General features: G+C 42.7%; 1 protein-coding gene across 1 annotated transcript in view; it reads left to right on the forward strand.

Moving 5' to 3' along the window:
* Positions 1-22,498, forward strand: part of PIK3C2G (phosphatidylinositol-4-phosphate 3-kinase catalytic subunit type 2 gamma) — a 372,292-nt gene that overhangs the window by 309,035 nt on the left and 40,759 nt on the right. Inside the window, 1 exon segment of the mRNA XM_059726204.1 lies at positions 14,342-14,417. Within this exon segment, the coding sequence (XP_059582187.1) occupies positions 14,342-14,417 (76 nt within the window).

Raw genomic sequence — 22,498 nt, forward strand, 5'->3', positions numbered from 1 at the left:
TATAAGCCCCCATGGGTTTAAATGGCTGCTGGGGCACTTTAAAGCTCATCAAATGAGCTTTAGTTAAAGCATTCTGCTGCCCTTTTTAAATGTGTGGGGGGCTTAATACATGTGACATTGCATCATTTTAATTAGAGCGGCTCTCTGGTAACTGCTCTAATTAAAATGCTCCCTACCCCTGAGCACATGTATAGGTACCCCATGTATACAAGCTTCCAATTTGGCACTGCAGTATACGAGCTGGTTTTAGGCTTGAGAAATAAATGAGTTAAAGCCTCTACCTATGATACTTATGTTCTTGCCCAACACTCTAGGAACAAAGCTAGTTCAATAATTCATCTTAGTCCTCCTATTATTATCCCACAGTGCAACTGTAGCTTTGTAAACTCACAGAACATGCTGCTGCTGGGAGGTAAGTGAGAATTTGTGGGTGGTACCTCAAAGGATACCGCAAAAGAAACTATTTAGGACAGTGCTAGTGTAGATGCAGAGCATATCTTAAACAAATTTGGTATGGTTTATGTAGTTGTTCCATTACAAACTGGTCAATTGATAGAAACAATTCAGTTCTAGGATAGATAAAATATGTAAAGCCAAGAAGGAGAAGCTATGCAAAACTTCCAAAATAACTGCAAAACCAATTTTTACTGTAGAGTACGTAATGTAACTAATGGAGTGCAAGACTCACTGAACAAGGTCAATGACAGGCATAATGGGTAGATTGTCTCCATCTGTAAAATGTTGTGTCCTGCATATCCTCTTCCGTTATATCTAACCAATAATTCTTCAGATGATTTTTGTGGTCATTGGCACTCCAGGATCACTAAATTATGCTGTTTTATTTTAATGTGGCTCTCCTGCAGGGAAATGTGAGAACTTCTGATGATATATTTTGACCCATTAGAATCAAGGAAACCAGTTTAGTAATGTTCCTGTTACTAGCTGAGGAAGCCTTATTGTTTTAAAATATCAATCCTCCTTCCTTTTTTTCTTGATGGCCACTTGGTTAAGTGCTAAGCAGAAAACATTCATTATAGGCTTTCTTGATTAAAAATAATAATAATAATTACTTACCCTTATCTCTGCTCCTTTTCTCATCTCAGATAGCCTTACAGTCAAATCTGTCCTTTTTCCTCAGACAACTTAAAAAGCCTAATTGAAGGCATATCTAGTGATTATTCTCTATTTAGGAGGTATACACTTGTGACTATGTCATGTCATGGTAAAACTATGGAGTGATAAATTAGGGAATTTGTGGACAATAAATGTAGTGTAAGTTCATGTACATGCTAATCTTGTACAATGCATCTAGAATAGAAAATGTCTCTTGACACAATCATTTTTGTCCTGCTGCTGAATTGTATTTTTGCTGAATTGATGTCTGGGGTGTAGGCAAAAGCTGTAGAGAACCAAGCAGAAACAGTTTTATTATAAACACCTCTCTCTACCATCTGTAAACTGATTGTTCTGACTGGCTAAATACAAAGGCAGCTCAAAAGTCTCCACTTCAATGGAAACAGCAGCAAACTTGGTTTTATTATTCTGCAACAAAAAATCTAAAGAGAACTGGCTAAATTCAAATTCCTACCTGCATCATACCTTCAATATATGCTTTTCAGTCCAGGCTGAATGCTTATTATTTAAGCAGTGTCATGATGACTAAGGATGTATCAAGCTATCACTGACCTTTTCTGGTAAATAACTTAACTGGAGAAGGTAATAGCTACTTTGTTGTTTTTGTTGCAGTTCTGATGGAGTCAGATGCCCCTTTAAATACTTTAAAAACCCTAAATTTTAAATGATCAATATATACCAATGGGCATATATTATACAAATTGCTTTTATATAGGGATCCCATTGTAGAAAATTTTACCATAAGGCATAATACACCAGTGCTTCTACTCACACTGACTCTAGTTCAGGGAAAAAACATTCTTAATCCCATCCCTGTTCAAAGAAGTGCTTAAGTATATAATTAACTTTAAGCATGCATTTAAATCCCACTGAGTTATCTTGGACATAAGCATATGTTTAAGAGCTACTTGGAGCACAAGTGCTTTCTCTCAGTCCAGGTTCATGCTCGCTAGAAAAAAGAGTTGTACTTGATGCCACTGCATTCACCAAAATACAATAGGAGATAGATGCTATCCAAGTGAATTTACTTCTGTTATATGCCAAGGGAAGCAAATACCTGCCAATTTACAGCACTGAAAACAGATAACTTCCAAAAACATGTATGTTGACCCCCAGAGGCATTCTGGGAACCAAAGAAAGTTTTGAAGAGCCAGTCCCACCAAAATTAAATACTGAGAAGCATCAAAGTAAATAAATTGTAATAGCAAATTTTATAATGATATACAGATAAGACATAAATGACCAGACAGTAAAGGTAACAGGTGGCCAGTCTTCTTAGGGGAAAAGACTTCTTACCGAGATTTAAAATTAAATTTTAAAAGAGCACTTATCTTGGTTCATCTGAAGATGGGCTATTCAGCAAAAACCATAGTTCAAGACTCAAGATCAAAGATTCTAAGGTGAACCTGACTTAATATCAAAAGCTTACCAAATAAAGTCATTTTTAATGTTCCTCATAGGTTCTACTCTAATTAATATTCATATGCCTATTCTTACTGCCTATTTAAGCTACATCTTGTTCTAAACCAGATCTAACTGGTATAAAACTGCTAAATGCTCTCTATAAGTGACTTTTAGTTGACCTTTTCGAGCAATCTTTCCCACGCTTCCAAAACTATTCTCAACTGATATTCTCTCACTTGTTCATTTCCTTTGCTGCTTCTTCTCTTACTCAAACTTTGGTCAAACAAATGGAAGCAAATTCTTGAACATATTGTCACTAAGCACCTTAGGGCCTACTGCAGTCTACATACAGCCTTTGAGTAATTTAAATCAATGACAAATGTCAGCATTTATTTTTAACTTCCATTCTATTTTGGTGAAATCAACTGTGTGTCTGTGTAGATAGATAGATAGATAGATACCAATGATAATATTATAATTTTGTACTAATTATACCATTGCTGGTTGGTTGTTTAGTTACATATACCATGAATGGCGTGTGCCCCCGGTGGCTGGGGGGGGGCACGACTGCACCAGCGGTGGCAGGAGCCCAGCGGCAGTGAGTGGGGAGCTCCCACAGACACTGCCAGCACTGTCAGCAGCGGGGTGGGGGTGGGGCAGGCACTGTCAGCAGTGTTGGCAGCCACCAGAGGCAATCAGGGACCACCCGCAGGTGCCACTGACAGTGTCGGTGGCACCTTTTTGCAGGGGGTGCACCGCCACACGCAGGGGGTGCACATGCACCTGCATGCAGCCCCACCCCTGACATAAACAGAGCAATAATCATGGATAAACCTCATAACGTGTGACAATCCTTGCACTCCTTCAGTTTTGCTTTATTAGATGACAAAGCAACCAAGTAGTATCACACTGTGATAAAGCAATCTAATAATAGATGGAACATCAAAAAAACAATAAATTGAGGCTTAGGAACACAAGAATGACAACATTTCATATTATCACAGTATAAATCAAATCTGTGGCAACCAGCATTCACAGCCAGCTACTCTTTTTTTATTCCAGTGTTGCCACTACCTGAACAGGGGCAAAAATGGAGACTGCCAGTCCATAACAACCCAAACACTATAATATATAAAATAAATTAGAAGGTTTGTAGAAGGTAGTCCATTCCCTAAGGATCCAAAAGCAAGTTAAAAAGCCATTAACTGAGTCAGTTCTTGGATCCTATGTCAAATAGCAACATTTCAGTTGTCAGCTTTTTACAGTTTATTGTGAAAGGAGAAGTTAACACTTAACCCTGGTTCACAAAATCTCTAACTTCAGTTATGAAACTAGATACAAAGCAATGTTCCATTTTGGAGTTCTGAATGTTTTTTATAAGCTGCTGTCTAGCAACTTTCCAAAGTAAGTTTCTCATCTCTACTTGAAAAAATCAGTGGTGTTTCTTTTGATTGCCATGAATTGGATATGCCATGTGATAATGAAGCTCAGAGATTTTGGATTTGATCTGACCCTACAAGCAGATCTGTGCTTATTTCATAGACATTTCATAGACATTAGGGCTGGAAGGGACCTCAAAATATCATCAAGTCCAGACCTTGCCCCAGGGGCAGGAAGTCAGCAGGGGTCATAGGATCCCAGCAAGAAAAACACACAGATTTCTCGTGAAGGCGTTCAAAGTAGGTGCTTGAACCACCTCTGGAAGCAGGCTATTCCAGACCTTGGGGACTCAGACAGTAAAGAAGTTCTTCCTTATGTCCAGCCTGAAATAGTCTTGTAGGAGCTTATAACTGTTTGACCTTGTCATCCCTTGGGGGGCTCTGGTGAACAAACGTTCCCCCAGGTCCTGGTCAACACCCCTTATACACTTATAGGTGGCCATCAGATTGCCCCTGAGCCTGTGCTTTTCCAGGCTGAAGAGTCCCATAGCTCTCAGCCTCTCATCGTAAGGTCTGTTTTCCTGACCTCTGATCATGTGCATGGCTCTTCTCTAGACTCTCTCAAGCTTCTCCACATCCTTTTTGAATTGTGGAGCCCAAAACTGGACACAATACTCCAGCTGTGGCCTCACCAAGGCTGAATACAATGGGAGAATGACGTCCTAGGATTTGCTTGAGAAGCATCTATGGATGCAAGCCAGCATTTTGCTCTCTTTACTAGCCACAGCATCACATTGAAGGCTCGTGTTCATCTTGTGGTCAATCCTGACCCCCAAGTCCCTCTCATCCATAGTGCTAGCCAGCGTAGCACTGCCGAGCCTATAAACATGCTGCAGGTTTTTCCTCCCAAGGTGGTGAACCTTGCATCTTTTAGTATTAAACACCATCAGGTTCTCATCTGCCCATTTCCTGAGCCTGTAAAGGTCATCCTGGATCAACCTCCTGTCCTCAGGTGTGGATGCTTTATCCCAAAGTTTGGTATCATCGGCAAACTTGGCCAGTCCACTTCTAACTCGAATGTCCACATCATTAATGAAGAGGTTGAATAAAATAGCTCCAAGGACACAGCCTTGAGAGACTCCACTGATCACAGGGCACCAGGACGATTGACTTCCATCAAGCACCACCCTCTAGGTTCAACCATGAAGCCAATTCCCCAGCCAGTGGATCATGGTGGACCCAAGGCCACAGTTGATCAGTTTTGCCAAGAGGTGATCATGGGATATCAGATTGAAGGCTTTTTTAAAGTCAAGATATATGACATCAATCTCTTCCCCCTTGTCCAGGTGATAGGTAACCTGGTCATAAAAGGAAATAATGAGATTGGTCAAGCATGACCTACCCACAACAAACCCGTGCTGGCTATCCCTCAGGATGTTGCCATTGGCCATTCTGTTAAGAATGGCCTCTTTGATAATCTTTTCTAAGACCTTCCCCAGGATAGAGGTCAGGCTGATGGGCCTGTAGTTTGCTGGATCCACTTTCCTCCCTTTCTTGAAGACAGGCACCACATTGACCTTCTCCCAGTCTTCAGGCACTTCACCAGAGCACCAGGAGCTCTTGAAGATCCATGCCAGGGGCTAAGCTATGATGCTGGCCAGCTCATTGAGTACTCTGGGGTGTAAATTGTCAGGGCCAGCTGACTTGAAGGTGTCCAACCTCTCAAGGTGTTCCTTCATGAGGTCAGCATTGATGGAGGGCAAGGAATCACCCTCACCCAGGTGTCCCTGTCCCATAACAGGCAGGGGCTTCCCATGGGACTTGTGAAAAACCGACGCATTTAGTAAGTTGGCTTTTTCCTGGGCATCGGTCGTCAATTGTCCCATCTGGTTTAGCAGGGGTCCAATGTTGCCCTTGCTTTTCCTCCAGCTCCCCACATATCTAAAAAAGGACTTTTTATTGTCCTTGATGCTTGTAGCTAGTTGGAGTTCCATTGCAGCCTTGGCTTTCCTGGTTTGCTCCCTGCAGGTCTGGATCAGTGCGGAATATTCCTCCTTGGAGGTGGATCCCATCCTACATCGTTTGTAGGTCTTTCTTTTTAGATGCAGGAGGTCCACTAGTTCCTTGTTGAGCCAAGGAGGCTGCTGTGCCCTTTTGCTGCCTTTCCTCCAAGACAGAAATGAAAGGTACATGATTTGTCCCATTGCACTCATACATAAGCAATTTTTGGTTTGGGTTTTTGGAGTCAGAGATAAAAGGACTTGAAAAATTTCATGAAACATAAGTTCAATGAGCAAAATTATACAAACGTAATGGCATGTGGGGGTGGGAATGATATTGTTCTCTCTGTTTGCTAATTTTTTTTTATTGAATACCTGTAATAGAGTTCTGAAAACAGGCCAAACTCAAAGCTTAGTGGAAGTGGGTGGAAGTTTATTGATCCCTCTGGAATAGGGCTGCTAATACTTTATCCCACTGGAACATATGGGGTAAAGTATAGTACACTATTCTTATAGTCAAAACTGGATGTAAATGTAAGTGACTGGAAATAAGATGTACCCTCACTTTAAGACTTTGTGTAATAAGCAACAGATGCAAAATGTTGCTTTTGCTTCTCTGACACATACTTTGCAAGATTAAAGTAATCAAGTTTGATAAGGGACTTGTCTGTATTTTCAAGTGTATTTTATGTCATTGGAACTATCTCTGAATTTACATCAGTGTAAATGAGATCAGGTGTCTCCACTGTTCATTTCATGGGGTTGCTGTAATGTGCCAGATGTAATGAAGGTCTGAGATGTGTGGTTCCTCTGAATTCTCACTTCTCATATACTCATTACAGGCAGATGTCAAGCAGTGCCAAAATGGGTAGGGTTCAAAGTCTCCTCTCTCCTCCTGTCCTCTCCTGCAGACATAATAGCTGAAGCAAGGTCAGCATTTTCTGATTTATTTCTTTCCTGCTGCTTCTGTATCCTGTTGAAGTACAATAGAGGCATGGGTGTTCCCTGACTCTAGCCCTACTCTAACATTGGTTAGAGGAGACAGGCAGACAGGTGAAAAGAAAGGCAGTGCTGGTCTTTTGAATAAAATGTTATATGGTGAGAAATCCCACTATATTGTATTAAGTAATAAAATATTTTTTCAAAGGATCTAAGTGAGTCATTCTGGGTTGCATTGGTGTAAATTTGAAATATCTACCTGTGGAAAATGGAATGAATTGTTCTAGATTTATAATAGAATGAAAGGAGGTTAGATTTTAGCCTTTCGACTCTTAGTCTCTGAATAACCTTGGGACTTCAAAGGAGTCATGCCTAGATATAGAAGATGGGGTGCCAGTTGTCTGAAAGTCAGACAGGGAATTGCTGGCAGACTTCCTGTCCTGAAGGTCTTCAGTGTCCAATACAATCCAAATGTTCTTCAGAAAGGGGTGAGATTATGAGTTCAGTGGGGACAGGATCAACCTTGTACCTAGAAACTCAGAAGAGTTTCCATGGTCAGGCTAAAGCACCTCCAGCAGTTGTATGTTGAAGTACTCAGCCAAGCTGGTCAGAGGGTAAGGACATCAGGATGATATTACAGCTGACCCTAATTATACTTATGTAGAAGTAGTCTTCAATTCAACCAGGGAAACAGCAACCATTATGCTTGAAAAGACTATCCTTCTATTAAGTAAAAATTATACTTTGGTGGGAGACTTGCAGAATCAACAGTGTCTTGCAGAACTTAAATTGCATCTTCTGATTTGAAACAAATATTTCTAGAAACAAAAGAGGATTTTGATTTCTTCCAATATTGACCAAGAAGAAAGCAGTCACAGGGACTCATGCTGTGCCTTTGTAATAGGGATACCTACTCAACTGGCAGTGGACTTAACAACATGTCATAGAAATCATAGAAAATTGAGGTTGGAAAGGACCTCTGGAGGTCATCTAGTCCAAACCCCAGCTCAAAGCAGGACCATCCCCAATTAGATCATCCCAGCCAAAGTTCTGTCTAGCCAGGTCTTGAAAACCTCCAAGGATGGAAATTCCAGGACCTCTCTGGGTAACCTGTTCTAGCGTTTTACAACCCTCCTAGTGAGAAAATTCTTCCTAATATCTAACCTAAATTTCCCTTGCTGCAACTTAAAACCGTTGCTCCTTGTTCTGTCATCTGCACTGGGAACAGTCTAGCTCCATCCTCTTTTGAACCTCCCTTCAGGTAGTTGAAGGCTGCTATTAAATCCTCTCTGTCTTCTCTTCTCCAAACCAAATAAGCCCAGTTCCTTCAGGCTCTCCTGATAAGTCATGTACCCCAGCCCCCTCACCATTTCTGTTTCCCCCCTGCTGGACTCTCCAATTTGTCCACACCCTTTCTGTAGTGGGGCCCCCAAAACTGAACACTACTCCAGATGTGACCTCACTGATGCTGAATAGAGGGGAAGAATCACTTCCCTTGATGGGCTGGCAACACACCTACCAATGCAGCCCAGGATGCCGTTAGCCTTGTTTGCAACAAGGGCACACTACGGACTCATAGTCAACATATTGTCCACTGTAACCCCCAGGTCCTTTTCCACAGAGCTGCTGCCTGGCCAGTCAGCCCCCAGCCTGTACTGGTGCATGGGATTGCTCCATCCTAAGTACAAGACTTTGAACTTCCAGGTCGTTGATGAAGATATTGAATAAAACTGGCCCCCGGACCAACCCCTGGGGCACTCCACTTGATACTGGCTGCCAAATAGACATTGAGCCATTGATTTATACCCTCTGAGCCCAATGCTTCAGCCAGTTTTCTATCTGCCTTATAATCCACTCATCCAGCCCATACTTCCTTAGCTTGCTTGCAAGAATGTTGTGGGTGACCATATCAAAGCCTTGCTAAAATCAAGGTATACCACATCCACTGGTCTCCCCACATCCACAGAGCCACTCATCTCATCATAAAAGGCAATCAGATTGGTCAGACATGACTTGCCTTTGGTGAATCCACACTGACTGTTCCTAATCACCTTCTTCTCCTCCAAGTGCTTGGAAATAAATTCCTTAAGTATCTGCTTCATGATTTTTCCAGGGACTGAAGTGAGACTGACTGGTCTGTAGTTCCCTGGATCCTCCTTTTTCCCTTTCTTAAATATGAGCACTATGTTTGCCCTTCTCCAATCATCCAGGACCTCTCCTGATTACCATGAGTTTTCAAAGATGATGGCCAGTGGCTCTGCAATCTCTTCAGCCAAATCCCTCAGTACCCTTGAGTGCATCCCATCTGGCCCCATGGACTTGTATATGTCCAGATTTTATACATCGTCCCTACCCTGTTCTTTCACCACTGTTGGCTGCTCACCTTCTCCCCAAACTGTGCTGCCTGGTGCAGTAGTTTGGGACCTGATCTTGCCTGTGAAGAGTGAGGCGAAAAAAGCATTAAGCACTTCAGCCTTTTCTGCATCCTCTGTCACAAGGTTGCCTCTCCCATTCAGTAAGAGACCCACACTTTCTCTGATCCTCCTCTTGCTACCGACATACTTCTGGAAACCCATCGTGTTACCCTTCACATCCCTTGCTAGCTGCAATTCCAATTGCTCTTTGGCCTTCATCCCTGCATGCCCAAGCAATGCTCTTATACTCCTTCCTAGTTATTTGCCCAAGGTTCCACTTTTTATAAGCTTTCTTTTTGTGATTTAGTTTAATGATAAGTTCCCTGCTAATCCAAGCTCATCTTCTGCTATACTTGCTGGTCTTCCTGTGCATCAGCATGGTTTGTTCCTGCATGCTCAGTAAGACTTCTTTAAAGTACAGCCAGCTCTCCTGGACCCCTCTCCTCAGACTGGCTTCCCAGGGGATCCTGCCCATGAGTCTGTTGCTGGTAAGTTTTGTAGGGCTTGGTTCCCCACTTGACCAGTGCCCTGCCCCACAGTGACATCAGGGTAGGACACCAAGTTAACACTACCTGCATGTTCTGGTTGCTGTTCCTGCTCGCCCATCATGACTTGATGTTCTTGTTCTTGGGAGACAGTTCCCAGAAGGTGGCCTGTGGGATCCTATGCCTTGGCTCCTTCATGGGGCTCCAGCCTGCCCTTTACCCAACCCTTACCATATCCACAGCTGAGATGGACATCAGTCACTTATAGGTGATACCTTCTCATCTGTGAAGTCCTGCCTCTGAGAGTCAGTGACCTCCTGGCCATCTGTTCCTTGTAGGCTGTCCTTTGTCTGTGGTCTGTGGCCTCCACAATTAAACTCAACTCAATCTTGAGGTAACAGGAAACTTATGAATAATGTCAACAGAAAACAATCAGCATTTGCTAGTGGGCCCCTGGGTCTTGTCTCCCAGGTCCACAGCCCCCTGGCTGGCACCTTTTGCCTCCCCCTTTTCAAGAGCTGCCTTGTAGGCCCAGCAGCTCCCCACTGCACCCCTTGCAGCCATCTTGTGGGGCCCTCCGATGGGTCCCGCCTCTTACCACCTCGGCCTCATCAGACCTGAGACTGGGTCTGTCCAGGTTGCTCCTGCCGGTGCTCCTGTCACTCACCTTGGCAGCCCTACTCCACTCTTCACCTTGTGCAGGCCCCAGGCCTGTCATAGCCCCACAGCCCCACACAGCCAAGTGGTTCACTACCTGGTGTGGTCCCTGGCCAGTGTGGCATTTCCATGGCACTCGGCCCATTCCTCCCAGCCCCAGTGCTGCCCTCCTCTCCCTTTCTGCACCCTGCAGTGCTCTCTGGGCCTCCTTCCAGGACTTCTCCAGGGTGTGCCACTGCCTCCCCTTCACCATGCTCAGTGATGTTGCCAGATCCTCCTCCCAGAGTGCCTCTCGGGCATGCTGCTGCCTCTCCTGCACCATACTCCACGGCGTTTCCCAGAACTCCTCCCAGAAAGTCTCCTGGGTATGCTGCTGCCTTCCTGTGCCATGATCTGCAGCGTTTCCTGGTCCTCCCTCCTCCCAGAGTGACTCCTGGGCATGTGGCTGCCTCATCATACCGTTCCCCTCCTTCAGTAGCATCCCATGGCATTCCCTTGCTGCCTTGCTCTTGCTTCCCCACGCTGCCTCCAGCTGTTCTCCCAGCCACCTTTTCAGCAGCCCACTTCTCTCTCTGGCCCCGCCCTCTCTCCTCACTGATTTGCAGGCTCAAGCTGCTCCAAAGATGGTGCACCTAAACCTGCCATCTCAGTGTCCACCCGCAGCTGCTGCTTATTATTTCTCCTGCAGTGAGTCAGGATGGGCTTCTGAGGGAAAGTCAGGATGGGCTTTCTCTTCCCCTTTCACAAGTTCCCTAAGTGATTCAAAGTCTGCTTTTCTAAAGTCCGGGTTCTTTACTCTGCCGCTCTCCATCTTTCCTTTCCTCAAGATCCTGAACTCAATCATTTTGTGGTCACTGCTGCCCACACTGCCATTCGGTACTACATTCCCCACCAAGTCATCCCTGTTTGTGAGCAGCAAGTCAAGAAGAGCGTGGCCCCTAGTTGGCCTCTCTAGCACTTGCACCAGAAAGTTGTCTCCAACTCTCTCCAAAAACTTCTTGGATTGCCTGTTCACTGCTGTATTGCCCTCCAAGCAGATGTCAGGGTGATTGACAGTGGCAATCTATCCGAGCTAGAAGAGTCCCACATGCACTCCCCCCACCCACTCCTCCTTGTACGTTTGAGACCTAGAATATGCCCCAGGGTCATCCACAATAGCTGCTCTCAGATATGCCAGAGAACAAGATCACAGAAGGACACCACAGAGCATCCTTATCAGCGCAGTTCTTTGTCTGGAACATGCATGTGGGACCTGGGTGTGCTTGGGGCCATCAGACTGAAGAAGATTGCCACTGTGCAGACCATCTGCACTATCTGACAAACTCTTTTGATCGTTAGCAGTTCATCTTCAGGGTAGACATATTTTGTGTTTCTATTCAACAATTTATGTAAGCATATGCTCAACTTTAGGCTTTAATCTTTAATATGCTTTATTCCCATTGACTTCAGTTCAGCATGTGCCTATTGGTCAGCATGAGATAAAATGTTTTGCTGAATAAAGATTAATCTAAGTCTGTGCTTAAATCCTTTGCTGAACTGGAATCGAAATGGTCCTATGCTGGGCAGATGTGCTTAAAATTCTTAAAATCCCAGCACCCGCTCTGTTCGCTGAGCGGTTGTTTTGTCTTGAGCAGCACTGGTCTAGGTGCTTCTTGCAAGAAAAATTTAAAACTGCTTTTCCTTGGCACTGTCAGGCCACTTTCCAGTGCCTGGAGGTAGCATTTTCAGGAGCTCTGTGTGGACTGCCCTGTCTGCCATTTGGTCCTAGCCTGTATTTGCCAACACTAGCTTTGTTGTCTCCCCTCATACATCAGCACCCAATTGGATACAACAGTGTTGGGTCATGTGTACACAGGGGAATCAAAAGAATGAAAACTGGGATAAATGCATGTATTATGTTCACGTCCAAAATAAGCTATCATTTTTCTATGTGTTCTTAAAGCATGCCGTGGCATTGCAGACTATTTCCATTGCAAACAAGAACTTGGAATGGAGATAACCTGAAATTATCCCTCTTCTCTTCTCATCAGCTCCTTTACGCATGCCTCTTGTATAAATTTGCCCCCTTGTTGCTGAAGGAGCAAGCAAGAGAATGTAGAAAACCAGCTGCTTGATATAGAATTTTTATTTCCCTTTCAAGTGTATTAACATCTCCTGCCTTCCGCCTCCCGCATTCTTCACCTCTCAAGTTTTGAAAGTAGGATGGCTACTTAAGTTTCTCTGCTTTCTTTTCATGCTGTCAAATAAAAGCCAAGCTGCCAAAAATATACTTCTTCAATGCTTGAGATTTCCTACACCTGCACAAGTGGAGAGACTTGTGCTGAGAAAGCAAATAAGGATCCACAGGGAATAACCCTATTGCTTCATACAAAAAAAAAAAAAGAAAAACCCACAACCTGAAGCAGGTGCACGTGCTTTTCCACATGAACTATTCCTACAGGATGAAAGTTAACCTCATATTTGTCAACACTCAGGTTTATTATTTATCATTAACCTCCGTGTTAATGACTTAATCGCTTCTCCTCTCACTTGAATCAAGGAAGAGTGACATTTTTTTTTTTTTAAAGCAGCATGGTGGGGTTTTTATTCAAATGCAAAATAAAAAGCAAATGCCAAAATAAATCAAAATTGTTAAATCTTATCTTACTACTGAACATATGCTCCTTCTTGTTCTTCTGTCTGCTAAACCCAGATTTGTCACCAAACTCTTCCCTTACTATTTTTGTGTCTTGCTTAAAATCGTGCCACATTTTGTTGAAGGAGGACAAATGTTACATGTAGGACGTGCTGTCGATAAAAGACACATTATATTTTTCATGGTCTGGAAAAACACTGATGACATTTGAATGCTACAATCCAGAAAGGTTCTTGTGCAGCGCTCTGTGAGCTATCCTGTCAATCCCAATAACACTGATAAGAATGTAACAGGTCAAACCACATTAAGAATGGACATTCTGACATGTACTTTTATGAAAAAGCTAATAAAATGCAATTACTGTCCAGCTTTGATTCAGAAGCCTTATAAGAGTTCATTTTAAAATTCACAGTTTTATTGCACTGCACACTACCTGAGACTGAAGCATTTGGTTTATTGTTTTAATTCTCTGAAACTGAATTAAACTACCTGTTGTATATGTTCATACAAGTCATGCAGGTCAGTTGATACAAATAAAATCTATAACATAGAGCAAGAGGTGGATACTATTTAAACTATGTGGGAAGATATGATCATCTTCCTCACATTTATGTGTCTGGCCTCTGTCAGAAAGTTGATCCTTTATTAGTCATTTTTCAAGTGAGAGAGTATAGAGAGCTTGTATGGGTGAATGCACCACTTAAGTCAAAGTGGGATTTTTGTATGGTCACAGCCTTTATGCTGGCCTGGTCCATACGGATAAATTTCAGCCTGGTTGTAGAGGAACAATACAAGTCTTTGTGCTATACTTCATTAGCCCAGGAGGTTGAACAAGGGATGATGATGATGCAAATTTTGGAAGGATATGCACCATCTAGAAATGTGAATCTGAAACCAAATTCTAGCCTTGCTAGTATGAGGCATACTAATGAGAAGGAGCAAAATGGTGACAACTGGAAGAAGATTTCCTGAGCCATCCTGCTAATATCGCCCTGGCACTATTGGGCATGTTTGTTATAGCTATCCCTGAAAAAGGCAGCTTTGCACTTGCAAATGCTTACTGTTGAACCCTGTTTGCATGCTGTTTGCATCTGCCTTCACAGTGCTGCACCGCACAATGTCCCCATCCTGGTCCCTTTTTCATAATGGGGAGGAAGAGGCTCTCCATTGTTGCTTACTCTTTTAGTGCACATACATGAAACAGGCCATCCAGCAGGGCTAAGGGGGTAAAAGGAACACACCCATTAATATACACAACATTTAATATTCCCTATTTGATTTTATTTGATTTCAGAATGAATACGTACTTAGCTTTTTCCTGGATGGGTTGAAAAGTGACACATTGGAAGAATCCTCATTTGTTAATCTGGGTATGTAAATTGTTAGTTTTGTTTTTGTTTTTTAACAGGAAATGTCCATGGTGACATTGAAGGCTGTAGTGCAAATGTGGGTCCAACCAAATCCAATGGTAAAGGTTTCTGTGCAGAAGTGTGTTGTCCTAAATGATCACCAGTAATGTGACACACTTTTTATTTCATAGCCTTTAAAGGTTTATTCAGATATTTTAGAAATATATAACCTGTCACCCCATAGGGCATTTTACTTCTCCCCTCCACCTAAATATTTAGATGCATGGAAATTAAACTATGCCTTCTTTTAAAACAGAAAATTTCTCTTAAATAGCAATCTTGGGGGGAAGTGCTTGAGGCATTATAAAGTATAATGTATATGCCAAGATATGGGAAGAATAATGTCTGCTAGATATATCCTGTCAGTCAGAGAGTTTCATAGTGAATAGGGTTTGTAAGTAGCAGAACATTTGGTTAATCTTGCTAAGTATTCATTATTAATGATAGCTGTGGTATTACAATATGCCATTCACTCAGCAAATGACTTTACACTGCTATCTTAACCAGTCTAGGTTTCCAACTTCCTCCCTTTTCTGTTCTGCATGCCCACCAAGAGGCAACATATATTTTGCTGTTCTCTAATGCTAATTCTGTAGTAGTTCATCTTCTGCAGGCTGTAGTTACACTTTGCACCAGAACAATTCCATCAGCTCGATGCTCCCGCTCCAAATTATTCAGCTCTGTGCATTTCATAACCCAGCCCAACAGTACCATCTCCATTCCATGTCCATTGTGTTTCACTCTGCTTTACGAACTCAAGCTGTGTTCCTTGCCTATGCTGGCACAAAGTAAAGATAATTGACTGAGCCATGTCCTGAATGATTCCCCTTATGCAAGGGGGTCTTAAGCTAGTGTAAAGCTGTCACTGCGGCTTCTAGTACATCCCCTGCCGGCAGCACAGGACTATAACCAAGATGTCACTGTACCCCTCTTAACAGTTTTAGAAACTGCTTAATAGTTGCTCCAGTTTACACTAAGGACTGTCCCAAGGTGGTCCAGAATTCAAGCTAGAATTTATGAATTCATGGACTCTCTCTCTCTCTCTCTCTCTCTCTCTCTCTCTGTGGCTTCTCTTACTATACTATATGACTATCATGCAGTCATTAACAATCCCCCATTTTACACATGTGTTACCAAGGCATAGACATTTTAGATATTGTAATAGGGGCTAGGTGCCTAAATACCTTTTGAGGATCTGTGGTTAAGTGTCCTTGTGCTTCAGTTTCCTATGTGTAAACAGTGACATGTTGAGGATAAGGGCCATAAAAAATTGCAAGGTATTCATCTACTGTAGTAGTAAGTTCAGAGAAGACCATGACTTTCCCAAGGTCACATTCTGTGCCAGAGAACTGAACCCAAGTCTCCTAGCACCCAGGCTGGTGCCCTCATCAATTGACCATATAGAGCCCTGTCAGGTGTAGTCATACGTTTTGGAGCCAATGCACAATAGTTAAAGAGGAAAATATTTTTATCTGGGTAAAAAAAAAAATTATTTACTGAGTATTTGGTGAGCCAGTTAGTTTACTGTGTAGATATTTTTGTAGTGAAGTAAAGGAGACAAAGACTAGCTTGGGGGCGGAGGGACTATGAAAGATGTATAAATTAAGATGCAAGGCCTGCTAGGCCTTACATGTTGTTGTAAAGAGAGACATTTTCCTTCAGGGGGAACTCTGCTTTTAAGATGCATAGCCATCTCTTGTTACCCTAAAAAGCAAGCAGAAAAAAATCCTAATTTTTTAAAGACTTGAGTAGTCAGACAATCAGTTAAGATCTGAGCCTAAGGAAGTGAATGTATGTCCTTTTTGTTTTAATTTATGGGGTCAAATCCTGAGATCCCTACTCAGCTCTGAAGGGGAATCTCCTCCTGCTTGCCATTAGCTGCTGACAGACGTGGAAAAAAAAAGTGTATGCCCAGAAGAGGCATCAAGTTAATTCAGCACAGCTCCCCAGCACCTGCATAGATTGTGCACGTCAACGAGGCTTTTTGGCACTTTTGTCTAAAGCTGTTTCAATCAGCTATTAAAGTGCCAAAAAGTCCTGCTGAAGCGTACGATCTATACAGACGTTGGGTGAACCAGGTCAAACTAATGCAACACCTCTTCTGGGCATGCACTGTCTGTGGCACAGGGACACATCAAGCTGAAAGTAAAATGCTGTTTCTGCGGGGGGGTTCACATCTGTAAGCAGCCATTGTTTTTATTATTTTATCACAGTGGCATCCCAGGTAGGACCCCATGGTGCCTGGCACTGTATGAACACAAAATAACAATTAAGAAAGTATCTGAATTGCTTATGGAAACTCCCTCAATCTACTGCAAACACTGTGGAGCATGTGCCTGGGTAGGCCCACACTGTGCAGAGAAGGGGAAACACTTCCCTGGCACTGTTGAGGTTGCTGCTAGAGAGCACAGCTTGTGCTTCTACTTGAATGCACTAAACCTAGAAATTAGGCAATTAAACCACTCTGGGGCACCCCTGAAAGACTTCACCATGTGTTTTCTGGATTTGCTGTGTGTGAGTGGCAGCTGGTAGATGGAATCCATGTTCCTCAGTGGCAAATCTCAAGACCACCAAGGAAGTAGTATGGCTATATTCTAGCTGAACTGAGGCATGGCCAGGACATGGACAGACATCATTTTGCCATACTGCCAGGGAGAAAATAGGAGGAATTGCTGGGTTGAGCACAGGATGCTGGCATGTTTAGCCTAGGTTTCCCTCCAATATCTTTGGATGTTCCCAAGCCTTTCTGTATATTCAGAGGTGAGAATAAAGCCCATAATCTGGGTTCATGAGCTGGGAAAGCTCTGTAAGAAGAATCCTGTAGAGATTCTCTGCATATCACAAACTGTATTCATTTCTAGGCTAATATGAGTCTCAATACTTTTTCCCTCTCAGACTATGTCCAGGCAAGCATGGCCATGTGGTATGTGGTGCCGCAGGCAAGTCTACGGCACCACATACTGTACATTCAGTTGTTCTCTATGTTGCAAGGGAGCAGCACAGAGGGGATTTTTTTGACCCCTGGATACCCAGGGATCAAAAAAAAAACTGCAGAGAAAAAAAGCAAAGCAGCACAGGCAGCATATGCCACTCAGAAGTGAAGCTGAGATGCCCAGAGCCATGCTGCAGCTGCCAGCCAGGCTCCACACAGCAGAATTGCTACTGTTGCGACTGAAGGAGGCCCCCAGGACCCCAAGTAAGGCCCAGTGGTGGCCCCAGCCTCCCCTACCACACTCAGGGTAATTTGCTGCACACCAGAGCATGCATGGCACAGACATTCCCTGGGGACAACTAGCAGTGGCACAAGGCGCACCACCACTAGTTGTCCCAGGGGAACCAAACATCCACACCATGTGTGGATGCAACCTCTGCATTCAAGCAAAAGCCGAACTGGCTTTAGAAAGAGTTTCCTTTTCTGAGAACCTGGCAATTTGCCCCTCGGCCCTTATGCAGGTGAAACACCTGTCACTTTGCTAGAATGACTATACAAAAAAACCAATGCCCAATAATAAGCAGGTTATTCATTTTGATTAAGACAGCATCCTTCACTTACATTGCTTTAATTTTCAAATGTTGTAGGTAATTACACTTATTAAAGAGAGTAAAATAAAAATTAAAATGTATGAATTTGTACTGTGCTCCTAGCAATGAAGAGATTAAAAATCAGTGTTAAATTTACTTTGACATGAATACTGATTCAGTATTCCCACTGGGTTGAATTCCGAAATGTGCTGAATATCGTCAGCATCTCGTTACTCCTAGCTGGCTACAGCAGGGAGCAGATATCAAGAATGATTTTACATAAGGCATTTCAGGATGGCCATTAAAGGAGAAAAAAAAAATGTTATTTGTGGGAAAATATCAATCAAAGCCATATCAGGTTACATTATTTTTCTGCAATTGAATCATACATGCTGAGAGTATTAAAATACCAGACTTTTCACCTGAACACACCGAGGAAATGAATCCATTATTGTCATTTCCACTGGTTAATAGGGCTGTGCGAAGCTTTGGTGCCTGATTCACTTTGGCGGAGATTCAGCCCGATTCGATGGCTGAAACTCCAAATCCAAATCGAATCAGGACACCCTTTAATCTCTCTGATTCAAATCAGAACTCTCCGAATTGATTTGGAGAGATTCAGGATTCGGGGATTCAGATAGAGACACAGCTTTAAATGTTTTTTCTACATACCTCAAGGTACCAGGCAGCTTGTGAATGCTGTGATGCTGAGGCAGATAGAGCACTTCCGGTCCACTTCTGGGTCTGCCAGAGAGTGCATGGGCATTCCCCCCTCCTCGTACTTCCCTTGCTCAGCAACTGGTGCCTCCTCAGGTACCTCGAGGTATGTAGAAAAAACATTTAAAGCTGTGTCTATGGCTGAATCGCTGATTCTCTGGATCGGCATCGAATCTTCAGATTCGGCCAAATTGACATAGGGACAGTGATCTGAATCAACGAATCAAATCACTATCTCTGATGCATGCTGAATCCAAATCCGAATCCTAATTGAATATGGCCCATTTCACACACCCCTACTGGTTAATTCTGTATGAGCCAGGTTGCCAGCTATCACAATTAAGCTCTGCTTCATTGACATTAGAGTTGTGAATATGCAAACCAGCAATGAGATTGGACTTCTGACCTTTTAAAACAAACCAAGCTCCCTGAATGGACGTATGTGCATGCCACAACTCCAAACGAAGTCCCAGTCACCCAGGTTTTAATTGTCCCCAGTGAAAGAAGGCTGCTGGACAATTTTTGAGATACATGATGGTTCTCTCTCATGAAGTTAGCCAAGTTCCAGATGGGGCTTTTGCTGCAGGCACTCTCGTTGTGTTTCTGCTCTTCATTGTGCATAGGGTAAGGCTTCATTGTCCCTTATGAGACCTAAGCAAGGGAAGAGGGTGTTCTAGCTTAATGTACCAACTGGTAAGGATTTGAAAGATTACAATTCTCTACCAAACTGAGCCATTGATAGACCAGTTAGTTTTACTATATCCTACCCTGAAACTGAACTGGTTACAACAGCCTTTGATAAAAAATCATCAAGTTAAGGCCATTCCCCCAGTGGATACAAATCTTAAAGGCTAGGGACAGACATTCAAAAAGCCTGAGCCTGAATTGATTCAGTCTTTGCAGGTTAGTCTAACCTGGCTAGGCTAAATCAGTTTTGTAACCAAATAAATTTCGTGCCCCTGCCCAGCACAGAGAGCATGCCGGGATGCTGCAGGTGTCTCTTTTCTCTTCAACCAGCAAGGGGTCTGGGGCAGACATTGCATAAACTGGTTTGACCCAAATCAATTAAGTCTAATATTACATTCAACCAGGTTTATCTCAAACCAGTTTTAGCCATTTTCAAACTGGTTTATGTGTACTGAACATCTGTTTTGTTACAGGTTTAAACCAGTTTTTAATTACTTAAACCAGTTTATGTGTAACGTCTGTCCGTAGCCAAGATATAGAAGTTGGAATAATACTCATCTACCTCATGGGAGTATTCTGAGGTTTTATTTACTTAAAGAGTGCATGTCATTGTGTGAGGGTATAGGTTGTGACACTTATATGCATAACTGCAAAATGTTGTTTAAAGTATAATCTTCCACTAAGAAGTTTGGTCCATCTCCCTGGCATTTGCTGTCTTACTTCTTAATTTCTCACACATCATGGCAGCCAAAAAATGTATGATTTGTTTCAAAATGACCAAATCAAAAACGTTAAGGAGATCATAAAGATCCAACTGGTAGTGTTACACCATATTTAAAAATGGCTGTCCAGATAAATAAGGAAAGCACACATTTGACAATACCACAAATCATGCAGCTCAAGGCTGCAATTAATTTGCATACTAATATGCATGCTTTTATAATAAAAAAATTAATTGAACCCCCATTGTACTATTTATATGTTCTTTGATAGATGACTACAGACTGTTTGGGTGTTTGCATTAATCTGCAACACAAGTCAGCAATGACCTTTATCTCACCCTGGAGTTCCAGCAAAACAGCAGCCACAAGGCTGATTTTAAAACTCAGTGACCTCTAGTCAGCCCTTGGGCCAGAATTTGGGCATTCATGCACTTCGGCCCTGATTCTGCACTGTCATAGGCCATTGGAGTTTTTCCATTGATGTCAGTGAGCAGAGAATCAGTTCCTAAAAGTGAAATCTTGCTTCAGTTAGCATCAATGGAAATTTTCCATGCAAGTATTTGGCCATACTTTGTGACAGAGAACAAATAAGGTGTACCACCTTCTAACAATGCTGAACCTTAGAATGGGAGACCACCAGCTGCCCTGTTTCCAAATTGGGCTTTGTTAGAATACTGGGAAAATGTTAATAATAGTTGTTATACTTCTATCAAAGATGTCTGTCACAGACTTCAGGTGCACATGTAGTTAAAAGATGTATTTTCTCCTCCTTGGCTTTTATTATCCGCAGTCTGATTTAAAACAATTGAATTTATTCATCTACATTTCTGTTTTTAAAAAGCCTGGTTCCAGATGAAGAATTGGCTGGAAACTCAGATTCTAAAACTTTAAGATGACAGGAAAAACCAGGGGAGAAGGAGGGAGAGCAGTAAGCATGATACTCAGCTGCATTCAAATGTTGTAATTTAGTCTCTGAGATGTGCTGTTCTTTCTAAACTACTCAGATTGACCCTTTGCAATTCACAATGTCAACAGAGCCCCTCAAGAGAATTGTCCCCTTATGTTCAAACACAACTCCCTGGTATTACACTGTCTGTCGTGCTCTAGTGTTATACCCTCTTTGTTGCAATAACTTTGCCTCAGCACATTTTTTTAAATATCTGTTTTATGGCTCTTCTTGGGAAACTATTTAACCAATTTCCATGTGCCTATAATTACCCAGGAGAAGCACAGGATATATGAAATCCTATAGCTCATTGGATTTTTTCTCCCTTGTCCCTAACTTAAGTGGTGCCTTTCAGCATTCCTAGTTACTGTGCAAAATCAAAAGGAGGTTATCATGAGGTTTTAATAAAGCAATCAGTCCAACTTTGAAAAAAATAAATGTGACCAATTAAAAAAAGCCCTTTTGCAAAGAGTAGGTATGCAAATTACTGCAGCAGGAAGACAGCAGCATCTTCACTTCCTAGTTATACAGGTTTCCCACATCTCTGCAGTTTTCTATTTAATAAAAAGCACAGGTTTGACTATGGCCATCCCTTCTATTGTATGGAGCCATAAGCTGTGTCAATGCGTGCCTTTATATTTAAGCAGCAATCATTTGTTTGTATGAAAAGCCATCATTCACATTCAGGAGTGTTTGGGTCTGGACTTTGGGCTTCCCTTCCCTAAAAGATAGGGGACAGCTGTAAAATAGGAAGCTGAGATTCCCAAAGTTTTGAGTGTATTTGTATTTTTTTGTTTAATTGCTACCACTGTACATCCATTTTTCTGTTTAATGTATATAAAATTAAATATCATAACTATGAGAAACTCCCAAGGATCTCTGCATTTCTCTTCAAAATCCATGTGTAAGATATTATTTCTCTGAGTGTGAGGACAGGCTTGAACTGTTCCAAGAATGTCACTTATTTGGGAGTCAGTCACAATTGTTCCTGGTGGCACCCTGTTTGAGAACCGCTATTGTACTGCTTCATCTTACCTGGGTGGTTCTCAACTGGGGTGCTGTTACTGTGGCCAGGTGAAACTGGCCCAGGCACCTCTGTTTCCATGAGGAGCATGCAGGGTTGGACTGGGAAGGGCTGTGGCAGCACTGAGCACACTTGCATGCTTTAGTTTTACCAGATAACCCCAATGCAGGCAGGGGTGCATGCTTCTGCTGCAGCCCTTCCTGGTCTGGCTGTGTACAAAGCGTATAGGGCAGTTCTACCTGGTCACAGCAGTGGCACACTGTGGCATCCCTGAAAGGCTCTCATGGAAGCCCAGGCTGCCGCAGCACCCTGATTTGAGAACCACTGGCTTAGGCATTTGAGGGGTTTTTTTGAAGTAACAGATTCAATCTGACTAGCTCTTCATGCCCTCCCATCTGTGGGTTGTTCCAGAGCGTGCCATAAC

The sequence above is a fragment of the Alligator mississippiensis genome, chromosome 4 (genome assembly GCF_030867095.1).
Source record: "Alligator mississippiensis isolate rAllMis1 chromosome 4, rAllMis1, whole genome shotgun sequence".
NCBI classification, from domain to species: domain Eukaryota; kingdom Metazoa; phylum Chordata; order Crocodylia; family Alligatoridae; genus Alligator; species Alligator mississippiensis.